The sequence below is a fragment of the Cherax quadricarinatus genome, chromosome 18, assembly GCF_038502225.1.
Source record: "Cherax quadricarinatus isolate ZL_2023a chromosome 18, ASM3850222v1, whole genome shotgun sequence".
Lineage (NCBI taxonomy): Eukaryota > Metazoa > Arthropoda > Malacostraca > Decapoda > Parastacidae > Cherax > Cherax quadricarinatus.
The window spans coordinates 48,075,703-48,092,016 of record NC_091309.1 but is presented as its reverse complement, the minus strand read 5'-3'; the positions used below and the strand labels follow the sequence as shown (position 1 = coordinate 48,092,016).

The 16,314-nt window shown below is 44.7% G+C and overlaps 1 protein-coding gene across 1 annotated transcript in view; it reads left to right on the top strand.

The window, feature by feature from the left end:
- The first annotated feature begins 1,129 nt into the window (after positions 1-1,129).
- Positions 1,130-16,314, top strand: part of LOC128689250 (uncharacterized) — a 553,231-nt gene continuing 538,046 nt past the window's right edge. The window contains exons 1-2 of the mRNA XM_070086506.1: positions 1,130-1,184; positions 1,779-1,945. Coding sequence (XP_069942607.1) covers positions 1,130-1,184; positions 1,779-1,945 — 222 coding nt within the window. The remainder of the gene's footprint in view (positions 1,185-1,778; positions 1,946-16,314) is intronic.

The window sequence follows — 16,314 nt, the reverse complement described above, 5'->3', positions numbered from 1 at the left end:
CAAGTCCACCGTTAGCAGTACCCTCTCTCACATTCCTAAAGCGGTTCGCCCATATGCAGCAGGGAAATTTACCGGCCTTCTTAAGCAGGTGAATAGAGGTTCCACCAACTTAGAAGCCAGAGGCACCATTAACAAACTGCTAACCACATCTGTCATCAAGGCAGTGTGCAACTACCCAAGAACGGATAATTGTGTCCCTCTGCCCAATCATCGCAGGAATCACAGGTTAGCAAAAAATCGAAGGTAATACAGTGGGAGCAATCAGAATAATGAAGTGACGACACTGTAACTCCCAAAGATGAGACCACAGCCCAAGCACTAAGAGACAAGCATCCAAACAGGGACACAATAGCCGTCAACAACAACCATGAGGGAGACCCTATCACTGAACAATTAATTTTGCCAGAATCAGAAGTCTATAAGGCGATAGTGTCATTTCCAGTAGGATCTGCAGGAGGTTACACTGGAATTCGACCACAACACCTCAAAGAGATGGTAAATCCAGTACTCAGTGCATCTGCATCAATTCTTCTCACCGAGTTAACTTTCATCAACTGCCTGACTTGGCGAATCCCAGAAGAAATTAACCTTTCCTTACGTTACGTTATCTTGTCACTGTATGGTACATTAACAGCTACAGGTGTTATATAACCATCAAAACTGACGTAGTATGAAGTTTTGGTACGTCAACACTGGACGGGCGTCACCAGTCCATCAACCACCTGACATAATAAACAATCCTGGGATTTTGTACAGCATTGTTGTTTAAGATTGTGTACAATGGACTCTATTAAATAATTATCGAGCTTGTATAAGCCATAATTTGAGTTGTATACTGTATTCCTTTCATGTTTCAAGAGGGAAGATTCAATTATGTTTCTTTTCATGACAGAACTGTTTGGTACTATAATCTGAGCAGCATCCCACTCCGTCTGCGATTCTTTGCATATATATATATATATATATAAATATATATATATATATATATATATATATATATATATATATATATATATCAATAACAACACGGCACTAGCCAAGGGCTCGAACCTATGTTGTACTGGCCCGCCTCATGGTGAGCTAGAACCACATGACGCCTTAACCCACAGGACCACCATATCCTACAAAGATGGAGCACCCAGCAGAGCTAGCTGTTTTACTGCCAACCGACGACCTTCGGTGTCGTGGGAGCTTCTAGGATAATTTTCATTTTCATTCCTGTTTGGTGTACTAGTCCACGAGCAGCATATATATATATTAATATATATTATGTATATGGTCAGTTAGCAAGTTCTCATTTAAAATTAAGTATTTTTTTAAAATTTACTCTTATACGTTTAAAGATATATTTTTTATTTAAGTTAATGATTTATATTAATAATTTTGTACCAAAAGAACCTTAGGAAACTTCCTAACCTTATTATAACAAACCTAATCCAACTAAGTATATTTTAGGTAAGTTTACAATAATTTAATAATAAACACTATGAAATATATTTTTTTCGTTAGGTTTTGAATGATATTTGCAAAACTGTTGCATACACAAATTTTGGGTTGCCGTATTCAGCAAGAAGAACGCTGTTATTTAATCCAAAATCGCAAGTTTTACCTATTCAGCACGACATATATAAGGATTTCGGTGAAAAGAGCCAGTTTTGTGTCAGAGTTTAACTGGTCAGTTGACATCTGCATAATGTGTTTTCTGTTGTGAGATCATCTCGTTCTCACACAAATTAACTCCTCTCTGTCTAGTACTCATGTCTCTCTCTGGTCCTCAGGAGCCGTCTTCTTCGACGCCAAGAAGCTGGAGTCGTCTTCGCAGTTGTGGTCTGGGTACCCACACATCCTGACACCTAGCTTCCAGGACACTCCACACAACATCACAGCTCTAGTTGGAGATTCTGCCTTCCTTCCCTGCACTGTGTCCCACCTGGGTGACCGATCAGTGAGTAACAACCCTTTCCCAACTCCTCTTCTCTCCACCTTTCTTTTTTCCCCCTCTCTCGAGTACCTTTCATCTATTTCCTGCCTCCTTCTTTCTCGCTCTTTCTTCTCTAGTGCTTATTTTCCCTCCCCGAACGTCATCCTCTTCTCTCATTACCTTCCGTGGTCTAGAAAGTTTTTTTTCTGAAGAGCTGATGGGAAGGAATCGGATTTTCTCATTCTAGAGGATAGCGATACTGAGATTTAAATATCATTAAAGCAAGTACATAAATCTTTAATTGGTACTCAAAATATTAAGAGTGAACCTTGGTATCTTATTTGACAACACAGCCTCATAAGGCAAAAGTCGATTTCTCACGTAAGATTTTAGGTAAATTTTATAATCTGCCCTATATAAGGTAGGTTATGTTATACAGTCGTCTGTAAGGAAAATATATCTAATTATAACATGTAACACTAATAATTGCAGCATCACTTAAAAGCAGTGGAAACTTTTGCTGTGCCAACAGCATAATGATCTCCACGGAGCGGAGGGTAAAATGGTGAAATTATCACATTTTTTTAAAGTTTTACCTACGCACTTGACATTCGTATGAGGATGAGTATTTTTTGATGGAGCTGAGAATGGGTCATGAATTGGCCTGAAAAGCGTAAGGTAGTGGGGAATGCTAACTGATCTGGTCTTTTATGGGAGAGAGCAGGCCTAGTCTTAAGCCAACTCCTTCAGTTTTTTTCCGGCTATCATTACTACACAATAATTAGGAAAGGATATCATAGATGGTATGTCCAGGACGGTTACAAAACTCGTCTAATGTTCCTTCTCCATATTATAGGTAAGTAGTTATAGTTTCAGTCATGCTATTGTGAATTATATTCTTTACTACGTTATAGTTAACCACTACACCTATTTTCCGTAGGTAACGTGAAAACTCTCAGGATTCTCCATACTCTCTCCTCATATATTGAGAGAAATTACCCCTAGCAATTATTTGCTTTCAGTAATGAACTTCAGTGCTTCGTCAATATTCAAGGGCCATTGTGTATACGTTCAGATATGGGCAGTTAGAACAAGGACAGCCAGAAAGCAGGTGGAATATGGCAAGTGGAACATGGCAGGTGGAACATGGCAGGTGGAATATGGCAGGTGGAACATGGCAGGTGGAATATGTCAGGTGGAACATGGCAGGTGGAACATGGCAGGTGGAATATGGCAGGTGGAACATGGCAGGTGGAACATGGCAGGTGGAATATGGCAGGTGGAATATAGCAGGTGGAATATGGCAGGTGGAATATGGCAGGTGGAATATGGCAGGTGGAATATGGAAGGTGGAATATGGCAGGTGGAACATGGCAGGTGGAATATGGCAGGTGGAACATGGCAGGTGGAATATGTCAGGTGGAACATGGCAGGTGGAACATGGCAGGTGGAATATGGCAGGTGGAATATAGCAGGTGGAATATGGCAGGTGGAATATGGCAGGTGGAATATGGCAGGTGGAATATGGCAGGTGGAATATGGCAGGTGGAATATGGCAGGTGGAATATGGAAGGTGGAATATGGCAGGTGGAATATGGCAGGTGGAATATGGAAGGTGGAATATGCTATATCCTGTTAGAATATTACTGCGTTAGCACACATAAACACTAGGATAAATTCTCTCGAAGGTTTTAGCCTTCAAGCAGTGGTATAACCTCCCGATGTGGCTGTAATTTAATGGTGACCTTGACTGTAATGTTTAATATTTACCTAATGAACGATAATTATAATGTATCATACTTTCCTAGAGAATGATAGCACAATATACCTAGTTGCTTAGATGTGGTGTCTTACTAACCTCCTTAGGTCCACTCACCTGCTAAGTCCATTTACCTAGCTTCAATTGAACCACTAAAGAAGTAATCTCTTTAGTTTGGAACAAGCAAGATTTCGTGGATGCCTTAGAACCTATTGTTACCTCCGTCTTTTAGGACTGTTTCATATGATTCTGATTCTTTACCATTGGTATGATGTTAATTCCTTAATAATGAGCCACCACCATCGAGTTGTTCACAAGAGTTCACTGGCCAAACGCTACTTTAAATCACTTTTAAATGACGTCCCACACATAGACATTTGTCCTGTGAGGGGTTTTGATGTCTATCACTTACATCACCTGTACCTATCAACTCAAAGGTTAAAACCAAATAATATTATCATGCCTCCACACACTGCAAATGTCCGTACGTGAAATGCTCACTCCCAGTAACTAGCAGTAATTCATGCAAGTCCAATGACGTATTTATGACCTATACGAAGGGCACATTTTTCATTTCATGTAACCCCATGTACAACTAACGCCGGGTTTTATTTTTAAATCTGTCCAGCTTTCTCTAAGGGACAAAAAACACTATTACGAACCTAAGGTGGCAGCAGGAAAAAGACATAAACATACCATCCTTTATTATTAACTAGTTTGATTAAAATTACAATTTTGGTTTAGGATTTTAAATTTTCAAGGTTTTAGTTCAATTAAACTTGTCTCTTAAATATCCCCCTATTTTGTAATAGGAAAAACTGATACGGAATGTTCCACACCGGGGCACGAAAAGGACGTGATTCACCTGGTGGCATTTCCTGTGAGTTCTTTCGCTGGACTTCAAAACTGTACGTTAGGAAGAATAGTCACTATTAACCCTATGGGTTCATTTTACCTCTGAGCTGCCATCATCTAATATTATTACATCACTAACTTTCTTGGACATCTTATTGTTACTGGCCACAGCTCTGTAGCAGCGTTCCTTTGATGATCTAAGGTAATTTCGCTGCGCCTCCCAGTTCTAAATCACACCATTGATATGCCTGAATTTCTGAGTCAGTCTGACTCAAAACTGATAATTTTCGAACACATCATTAGCCCACATAGGAGGAATTGGTTCAGGTCATCGTCCGCAAACTATTTCTGATGGACTTAACTCTTCAAGGTTATCAAAATCATGGTTAACATAAATTAGCAATAATCTGGACAACCTAGAAGATAGTTTTTGACTTAGTCTCTACTTTTCTGAGGTAAAGAGACTTCTTCTGGTACCATTTTTAAGCCTTGGAAGATATATCTGCTTCCAGAGACTTCATCGTGGATTCAACATCTATTGGACCTTTGCTTGTTCTAATATTTGTTTGAGGTATAACGCCTCAACAACCAATTTTGACCTATTATCTAAGATTATTAACCTGGAGCATAACAGTCTACCGTAAAATCTCCTAAACAGTGTACGAAGGTTTCGGCAGCATTATTAAGGCGACGTCCAGATGTGCCAATGTCTACCAGGTAAACCAGTGTGAGGGAAAAGTTCAATAGATAGGAGTAGCGAGGGAGTATATAGTATATAGTATATAGTAACAATAGTTTCATTGCCGGCTACTTGTTAAGGTAGGGTAAGTCAAGCTCCCACTATTCCCGCCTTTTTTCCCCGTCTCCGAAAGTGATAGTTTGCTTGCCGGCTACTTGTTAAGGTAGGGTCAGTCTAGCTCCCGCTATCTCTTCCCCTCCTTCTTCCCCCATCCCCAAAGGTGACGTGTGGGTCTCCGGTCCAAACAGTAATCACTAGACTCACAGCTCCCAGCACTACTGTAAGTACATGCCTGCCTTGTATTCTAGTGGATTTATTGGTTGAAAGCTTCACTTTTGACCAATAATAAACTTAGTCCTTTCAGTCTTGCCCTAAGTTGACTGTTGTAATAATCACCACATCTTTTAGGTATTGTACTTACCATGGAGAGTGATTTCTTAAGCAGTGGGTAACCTGTCTATCTTTCCAGCTTGGATGACAGAGATGGTCACCTGTCAATCAACGAGCAGAATTGATGAAGATGGACTAACATCCTGAGACTTCCCCTTTTTGGATTTAATTACCTGTGCACCTGTATGAAATTGCAGGACGTAACCCCTCATCATTACAGTGGTAAAGAACCTGCTTTCGTGTCATCGGGATAGAATACTCAAGGCTATACTGTGAAGAACTAACGAGTGGGTTGTAACCAACACCTGCGACCCCCCCTCCCCACATCATCAGCAACTGCTACGATTTCAACAACACTCAGTGTCACCAACACCAGACACCCCTATATATATTAGTGTTGAGTTCAAATGTTATTTTATTCATTTCATTTTTCATTTTTCTTTCAAATAGGATATACCTTTCATGTTTTATTGTTTTATGTTTGTTTTAATAAATAATAAAGTGTTTATCTTTGTGAATTATTATTTCTTTTTCTATTCATTAATTTTCCTGAGGAGGAGCCAGCCTGAGTAATACTGTCTGAAGTTTTTACAGGGCTGAGTAAGCCTTCACAACCAGATATTTTTGAGAGTGGGTGAGATGTTGTCAACAAATTTTGTTGAAAATAAGAAAAAGTTTTAGAGTGAGATTATCAAGTTAAAGAAGCCTAGAGAACAAATGGATTTGTCAGTTAAAAATAGGAGAGGAGAGTTATTAAATGGAGAGTTAGAGGTATTGGGAAGATGGAGGGAATATTTTGAGGAATTGTTAAATGTTGATGAAGATTGGGAAGCTGTGATTTCGTGTATAGGGCAAAGAGGAATAACATCTTGTAGGATTGAGGAAGAGCCAGTTGTGAGTGTAGGGGAAGTTCGTGAGGCAGTAGGTAAAATGAAAGGGGGTAAGGCAGTTGGGATTGATGGGATAAAGATAGAAATGTTAAAAGCAGGTGGGGATATAGTTTTGGAGTGGTTGGTGCTATTATTTAATAAATGTATGGAAGAAGGTAAGGTACCTAGGGATTGGCAGAGAGCATGCATAGTTCCTTTGTATAAAGGCAAAGGGGACAAAAGAGAGTGCAAAAATTATAGGGGGATAAGTCTGTTGAGTATACCTGGTAAAGTGTATGGTAGAGTTATTATTGAAAGAATTAAGAGTAAGACGGAGAATAGGATAGCAGATGAACAAGGAGGCTTTAGGAAAGGTAGGGGGTGTGTAGACCAGGTGTTTACAGTGAGACATATAAGTGAACAGTATTTAGATAAGGCTAAAAAGGTTTTTGTGGCATTTATGGATTTGGAAAAGGCTTATGACAGAGTGGATAGGGGGGCAATGTGGCAGATGTTGCAAGTGTATGGTATAGGAGGTAGGTTACTGAAAGTAATGAAGAGTTTTTACGAGGATAGTGAGGCTCAAGTTAGAGTATGTAGGAAAGAGGGAGATTATTTCCCAGTAAAAGTAGGCCTTAGACAAGGATGTGTGATGTCACCGTGGTTGTTTAATATATTTATAGATGGGGTTGTAAGAGAAGTAAATGAGGGGGTCTTGGCAAGAGGCGTGGAGTTAAAAGATAAAGAATCACACATAAAGTGGGAGTTGTCAAAGTTGCTTTTTGCTGATGACACTGTGATCTTGGGAGATTCTGAAGAGAAGTTGCAGAGGTTGGTGGATGAGTTTGGTAGGGTATGTAAAATAAGAAAATTAAAAGTGAATATAGGAAAGAGTAAGGTTATGAGGATAACAAAAAGATTAGGTGATGAAAGATTGGATATCAGATTGGAGGGAGAGAGTATGGAGGAGGTGAATGTATTCCGATATTTGGGAGTGGACGTGTCAGCGGATGGGTCTATGAAAGATGAGGTAAATCATAGAATTGATGAGGGGAAAAGGGTGAGCAGTACACTTAGGAGTCTGTGGAGACAAAGAACTTTGTCCTTGGAAGCAAAGAGGGGAATGTATGAGAGTATAGTTTTACCAGCGCTCTTATATGGGTGTGAAGCATCGGTGATGAATGTTGCAGCGAGGAGAAGGCTGGAGGCAGTGGAGATGTCATGCCTGATGGCCATGTGTGGTGTAAATATAATGCAGAATTCGTAGTTTGGAAGTTAGGAGGAGGTGCGGGATTGCCAAAACTGTTGTCCAGAGGGCTGAGGAAGGGTTGTTGAGGTGGTTCGGACATGTAGAGAGAATGGAACGGAACAGAATTACTTCAAGAGTGTATCAATCTGTAGTGGAAGAAAGGCGGGGTAGTGGTCGGCCTAGGAAAGGTTGGAGGGAGGGAGTACAGGAAGTTTTGTGTGCGAGGGGCTTTGATTTCCAGCAAGCATGCGTGAGCGTGTTTGATAGGAGTGAATGGAGACAAATGGTTTTTAATACTTGACGTGCTGTTGGAGTGTGAGCAAAGTAACATTTATGAAGGGATTCAGGGAAACCGGCAGGCTGGACTTGAGTCCTGGAGATGGGAAGTACAGTGCCTGCACTCTGAAGGAGGGGTGTTAATGTTGCAGTTTAAAAACTGTAGTGTAAAGCACCCTTCTGGCAAGACAGTGATGGAGTGAATGATGGTGAAAGTTTTTCTTTTTCTTCACCCTGCCTTGGTGGGAATCAGCCAGTGTGTTAATAAAAAAAAATTTAGTTAAATTTATAGGTTCTGTTCAAATGACTCTCGTCAAGTCAAAGGGAGCAATATGATCCAATCCTTCAACAAGGTATGGTAGGGGTGCAGGATGCAGACATGGTCGCTTATCTATGAAGCGGTAAGTGATACAGTAATTGTGTTGTTTATTTACACACTGCCTTTCTTTAGACACCAGTAGGATTCTCAGATGTGGCGTAACGTATCTTGGATTCCACTGTGCAATACGTCGTTTTGGGTTTCATCATTGTTAACATAATCAACCAGTCCTTCTGACGGACAAAATTTCGAATAGAAATCATGTACGGTTTCTTCCTTGACTTGATTTCAATTTCCAGGAATTCATAGTCGGTTTAAATCTCTTTCTGTATCCAGTATTTCTAGAGTTCAAAGAACTCATACGTTATTGTGTTCGGTGGCTAACTTAGATGTTTCTATTGTGCTTAAGAAGACTTTATTCTGGCGTGATGTAGGTCTTTTACTGGGTCCAGTCAACTTCGTTTGACAGTCAACTGTGCTAGTGGCGTAATAACCAATTACCTGAAAATTTATTGAGAGGGGCCGCACGAGACAACGTGTGAGTTGGGTTCTTCATGGTAGGTATGGGGAAGAAGAGAAAATTTAATTGCATACCCCTGATCTCAGCTACGCTATTGCGTACAAAAATTATTATTGTTGTTATTTCTCGTCGTTCCATATTATTCATTTAGTTATGGTGAGATAATTCAATACCTTATGACGATAAACTGCTAATTTAGCTAACACATAAAAGATGCCACCCTGGCCAGGCCTTGATAATAACTAATAACTACCCTTTAATGTCGCTTAAATAAGCTACAGCTCTCTGGAAGCATTACTAAATACGTTCAGTATGTAAATACATTCTTACTGGAAACTTAGTTTGGTAGAGTTGAGGAAACTGTGACAACGTCACTCCAAGTCTGATCAATTTTTGGAGTAAATTTTTCTCCCACCCTCGAGTTTCCTGTATAAACATCTAACCCTTTATCGAGATGGTTGACAGTAATCTTAGTGGATCAAAGGACTGGAACACCTCAGTACGCTTAGTGAGGTAACAGAATATTGTTGTTGCTAGGAAAAGCAACGTCAGGAAAATCCACTTTTACGATTTCCCTTAAAATGGGAAATCATGAAAGTGGATTTTCCTGAACTGTCCTCTGATGGTCCTACCTGACTCCCCTGTCCTGCGTCCAAACCTGCCTCCCCTGTCCTGCGTCCAAACCTGCCTCCCCTGTCCTGCGTCCAAACCTGCCTCCCCTGTCCTGCGACCGAACCTGCCTCCCCTGTCCTGCGTCCAAACCTGCCTCCCCTGTCCTGCGTCCAAACCTGCCTCCCCTGTCCTGCGTCCAAACCTGCCTCCCCTGTCCTGCGTCCAAACCTGCCTCCCCTGTCCTGCGACCGAACCTGCCTCCCCTGTCCTGCGTCCAAACCTGCCTCCCCTGTCCTGCGTCCAAACCTGCCTCCCCTGTCCTGCGTCCAAACCTGCCTCCCCTGTCCTGCGTCCAAACCTGCCTCCCCTGTCCTGCGACCGAACCTGCCTTCCCTGTCCTGCGACCAAACCTGCCTCCCCTGTCCTGCGACCGAACCTGCCTTCCCTGTCATGCGACCTAACCTGCCTGCCCTGTCCTGCAACCTAATCTGCCTGCCCTGTCCTGCGACCTAACGTGACTGCCCTGTCCTGCGACCTAACCTGCCTGCCCTGTCCTGCAACCTAACCTGCCTGCCCTGTCTTGCTACATATCCTGCCTGCCCTGTCCTGCGACCTAACCCGACTGCCCTGTCCTTTCGACCTAACTAGCCTCCCCTGTTCTGCGACCTAACCCGACTGCCCTGTCCTGCAACCTAACCTGCCTGCCCTGTCTTGCGATCTAACCGGCCTGCCCTATCCTGCGACCTAACTTGCCTCCCCTGTACTGCACCATAATCTCCCTGCCCTGTTCTGTGACCTAACCTGCCTCCCCTGTCCTGCAACCTAACCTGCCTGCCCTGTCTTGCGATCTAACCTGCCTGCCCTATCTTGCGACCTCACTTGCCTGCCCCGTCCTGCATCCTAACCTGCCTGCCCCGTCCTGCGACCTAACCTGCCTACCCTGTCCTGCAACCTAACCTGGCTGCCCTGTCATGCGACCTAACTTGCCTGCCCTGTCCTGCGACCTAACCTGCCTCCCCTGTCCTGCAACCTAACCTGCCTGCCCTGTCTTGCGATCTAACCTGCCTGCCCTATCCTGCAACCTAACTTGCCTGCCTTGTCCTGCATCCTAACCTGCCTGCCCCGTCCTGCGACCTAACCTGCTTACCCTGTCCTGCGACCTAACCTGCCTGCCCCGTCCTGCGACCTAACCTACCTACCCTGTTCTGCGACCTAACCTGCCTGCCCTGACCTGCGACCTAACCTGCCTACTATGACCTGCGACCTAACTTGCCTCTCTTGTCCTGCAACCTAACCTGCCTGCCCTGTCCTGCGACCTAACTTGCCTGCTCTGTCCTGCGACCTAACCTGCCTGTCCTGACCTGCGACCTAACCTGCCTGCCCTGTCATGCGACCTAACTTGCCTGCTCTGTCCTGCAACCTAATCTGCCTGCCCTGTCATGCGACCTAACTTGCTTCCCCTGTCCTACAACCTAACCTGCCTGCCCTGTCATGCGACCTAACTTGCCTGCCCTGTCCTGCGGCCTATCTTGCCTGCTCTGTCCTGCAACCTTACCTGCCTGCCCTGTCCTGCGAGCTAACCTGCCTACCCTGTCCTGCGACCTAACCGGCTTGCCCCTGTCCTGCGACCTAACTTGCCTCCCCTGTCCTGCAACAGAACCTGCCTGCCCTTTCCTGCGATCTAACCTGCCTACCTTGCCTTGCGACCTAACCTGCCTGCCCTGTCCTGTGACCTAACTTGCCTGCTTGTCCTGCAAATTAATCTGCCTGCCCTGTCCTGCAACCTAACCTGCCTGTCTGCCCTGTCCTGCAACCTAACCTGCCTGCCTTTTTCTGCGACTTAACCTGCCTGCCCAGTCCTGCAACCTAACCTGTCTCCCCTGTCCTGCGACCTAACCTGCCTGCCCTGTCCTGCGACCTAACCTGCATGCCCTGTCCTGCAAGCTAACCTGCCTGCCCTGTCCTGCGACCTATCCTGCCTGTCCTGTTCTGTAACCTAACTGTCTGCCCTGTCCTGCGACCTAACCTGCTTGCCCTGTCCTTTGATCTAACCTGCCTGCCCTATCCTGCGACCTAACTTGCCTGCTATGTCCTGCAAGCTAACCTGCCTACCCTGTCCTGCGACCTAACCTGCCTGTCATGTCTTGCGATCTAACCTGCCTCCCTTGTCCTGCAACCTAACCTGCCTGTCTGCCCTGTCCTGCCACCTAACCTGCCTGCCTTTTCCTGCGACCTAACCTGCCTGCCCTCTCCTGCGACCTAACCTGGCTGCCCTGTTAAGCAACTTAACCTGCCTGTCCGCTCTGTCCTGCCACCTAACCTGCCTGCCTTTTCCTGCAACCTAACCTGCCTGCCCTGTCCTGCAACCTAGCCTGCCTGCCATGTCCTGCGACCTAACCTGCCTGCCCTGTCCTGCAACCGAACCTACCTGCCCTTTCTTGCGATCTAACCTGCCTGCCCTATCCTGCGACCTAATTTGCCTGCCCTGTCCTGCAGCCTAACCTGCCTGCCCCGTCCTGCGACCTAACCTGCCTACCCAGTTCTGCGACCTAACCTGCCTACCCTGACCTACGACCTAACCTGCCTACTCTGACCTGCGACCTAACTTGCCTCCCCTGTTCTGCAACCTAACCTGCTGCCCTGTCATGCGACCTAACTAGTTTACCCTGTCCTGCGACCTAACTTGCCTGCTCTGTCCTGCAACCTAACCTGCCTGCCCTGTCCTGCGACCTAACCTGCCTGCCCTGTCCTGCGACCTAACCTGCCTGCCCTGTCATGCGACCTAACTAGTTTACCCTGTCCTGCGACCTAACTTGCCTGCTCTGTTCTGCAACCTAACCTGCCTGCCCTGTCCTGCGACCTAACCTGCCTGCCCTGTCCTGCGACCTAACCTGCCTGCCCTGTCATGCGACCTAACTTGTCTGCTCTGTCCTGCAATCTAACCTGCCTACCCTGTCATGCAACCTAACTTGCTTCCTCTGTCCTGCAGCCTAACCTGCCTGCCCTGTCATGCGACCTAACTTGCCTGCCCTGTCCTGCGACCTAACTTGCCTGTTCTGTCCTGCAACCTAACCTGTCTGCCCTGTCATGCGACCTAACTTGCTTCCCCTGTCCTGCAACCTAACCTGCCTGCCTTGTTCTGCGACCTAACTTGCCTGCCCTGTCATGCGACCTAACTTGCCTGCTCTGTCCTGCAACCTAACCTGTCTGCCCTGTCATGCGACCTAACTTGCTTCCCCTGTCCTGCAACCTAACCTGCCTGCCTTGTTCTGCGACCTAACTTGCCTGCCCTGTCATGCGACCTAACTTGCCTGCTCTGTCCTGCAACCTAACCTGTCTGCCCTGTCCTGCAACCTAACCTGCCTGCCCTGTCCTGCGACCTAACCTGCCTGCCCTGTCCTGCGACCTCACCTACCTGCTCTGTCCTGCGACCTAGGCTGCTGCCAGCTTCTGAAGATTGTAGACCTGCAACCACCACAAGACCGTTGCAACTGAGACTGCTATTCCTGCTTCTCCATCCTGTCCCAGGAGTTACTAACTACTGTGTTAACCACCTGGCACTTTCTCTACGGCTGTGGACACTCCTCTCCAAGGCTATTCTTCGCCTGTCCCATCTACCCAGCTCATCCCACATGGGGTCTTACCTAAACTGTGTTGATGTTGTTGTTGATTTCCCTTACTGTGGAAGATTTATATTGCCTAGAATCTACTAAGAGGCTTATTGGCTCTTGTCTTCTTCTTTTTAGCATAAGAATAAAGGATCTGCCAATCATTCCCAAGCCTACTGGCCACATATGCATAGGCCAGTAGGTCTGCTGCAGTGTTCCTTCTTTCTTATGTTCTTATGTCACTGTACCTTGAAAATTGTTCATATAGATACTGAATAAGCCTTTTAGCAGATTGATTATCTCAATTAAGTGTTCAGTGTGGTTTTAAGCAGAAATAGCACCAAGTTTGGCAAATTTCACCACGTAGGCATAAGAGTTTGTGTTAAACTTTAGCACATCACATCTGTCCATTCTTCCTGCTTACTCTTTGTGGCATGCAAAGAGTACGTAACCTTTATTCGGCGCATGGACACACCCTCATTTACAGGCCATCTCCCCCAACCAGCGAACCAGGTTGCTAAGAGTTGGTGATGGGGCCCCGTCGTTCAACTAGTGACCAGGTTCTAGCCAATAAGAAGATGGTTTTGGCAATCGCAGAGGTTATGTGGGTACCGCTCTCCTGTCTGCCCTTGTCATTCCCATTCTAGAGCTGGTTGAGCACGGTCTGCTATCTTGTGGCTTCTATTTCTGCCTTGCTTACCGTGACGTGCACTATACTTATTACTGTACATAGTGTACATATTGCTGTTCTAAATTGGTGAAGGATAAAATAAGTCTAAACTTTTTCTGCTGTGTTTCTTTTGCTCCCATTACACCTGGGATAACAGGCCTTTGAAATCCTAGGTTGTAATACTCTTGGTCCATCCCATGCTAATGACCTGCTTCCACTGGGGAATTCCGTCTACCAGTGTTGTACGTCCCTCATTTGACGCCAGTATACAAGCGCCAACCTTCTTGCCTGTACTTCACATTCTTTAAGACTACGGAATTTTGTATTGGTAAAGCCACTGGATGGCGAAGCGTCTACAAATAAAGATACCCACATGTTGCACATGTGGCTGAGTCTTCAAAGTCAAGCATTCAACTAGTGAAATAATCTCCCGAAGTGACTGTAATTAATAACTACAATGTTCCGAACTTAACAAGAGTACTGGAGTTTTAATATTTCGCATTTACCGGGAGAATGGTAGTATATAGTTGTATGTTGTGTGAATCATTCTTGGTGCATCCCATAAATAGGTCCACTGACATGTTCAGTCCGCCTGCTTAGCCTTGGATCAAACCATTAGCGAGGGTTATCTCTCTTAGTTTGAAGCAAACTAGGATTTATTGGGCGTTACCTGCGAAGATGTGAATAGCTGGAACGCCTGGGACTGCACAAACAAACGTTCGTGGGTGCGACATCAATTTGACGAATGTAGAGTCAGTGAGATCTTGTGTATTACAACAACTGCATTCCAAAGGTAAAAAAATCAATGACTCCTGAAACGATTCTAGGAAACAGGATTAATGCTGTTCCTCAGACATTCAAGTGTGGGATTTGGTGTCTTTCACTGACATCACCTGTTGCTATCAACCCAAAGGACTTAACCAAGTGATATCACCTCTCCACCACCTTTTGATGTCCATAGGTGAGACTCTCTCCCAGTAATCACTGGCAATTCATGGCAAGTACATGTACGTATTTGCGACTCACGTGACAGATACAGCTTCGCTTCATGTATGCCTCTGCATTATTGCGGCTTAAACTAACGTGAGTTTCGACGTTATGGACAAAATAAAGATCCTACGTTGTTAAGACCATTGAATCACCCTTCCCCTTTCCCTCCGATATCCTGAAATTGTAACGGGAAAATCAGATACGCAATTTTCCACACTCCCTCTGTCCACCTCTTTTCTGACCTCCCACTTAAATTCCCCCTCCATATTGCTGACGACACAGAGTTGCTGTAGATAGCACAGCATCATCGTAGGTAACTCCAGCATCAGTAATGGTGAATATTTTTAGGGTTGGAGCCATTAGAGGTCGGGTCAGGGACGTTGGCCAATAATTTGGTAACATCCTTCAGATATTTTCAAGATGTCGAGGGATATGATAAAATGGTGTGAGAGGCACAAGTAAGCTGGATCCAAGTGTGGTAATGGTTGACTGTCTCTCTCTCTCTCAGATAATCCAAGAAAGTGGAACATACTCAAGGAGCCTCTACTGTCATGCTGACTGGAGATGTGTCTAAGTGCTGTAAGCTTTCTGGCTGTGAGGATTTCGTTGATTCCTCGTCATTCCTAAGTCTTGATGGGGTGAAAAGACGTTAACAACATTACCAACAGCCTGAACTGTAATCTTGATTTAATCGTGAAGCTTTTATAGGCTAATAACCAGCCTGTTGTATAAGTACATATGCTAGAAAAGTTAAGTAGGTTAGTATTAAGATAACTTCACTATAAGCCAGAGACATCTACAACACACTACCACCTCGCTGAAGAGCGCGCAGCCTACCACAGCTGGGACACCAGTCACATTACAAAGCACGGATAGGAAAGGACTTCCCCTGACCCGTCACCCGTCTTACTAATGTGGGTGTTAAACTGTGACTCATATGACTTACATCCACGCACCAAGGCAGTAAGTTCCAATTAATTGTACAAGTTCAATGCTTTCAAATTGATACCCTTGCCTAGAGTAAGATAAGGAATCCCATGTTATCCAGGGATGGGATGGTCCTTTGTTTAGGTTCAGCTAATGACCTGATTCGATAATTGACTAATCAGTCATAAACACACACACACACACACACACACACACACACACACACACACACACACACACACACACACACACACACACACACACACACACACACACACGCACACACACACACACACACATACACACACAGAGGCTTATGCTAGACAATGGCTACTTTGTTTGCAAGATTTACAACGTGGTTCTTCATGGTCAATTTGAAGTCAAATTTTACCCCAAGAATATCAGATTCATCCTTGGGTACCAACACTCTCGCATTCATTCTTATCACTGATCCAGCATTACCATCATTTGTGTTTTATCAAATGTGATCTACTATCGTTTTTCCCTGGCTCATATAGATGAAAGCTGATGATTGATGCAACTTAGAGCAGCTGGTATTTTTTCTCTTGGATAAGTAAATATAAGAGTACAGCCGTCTGAATTTGCATGG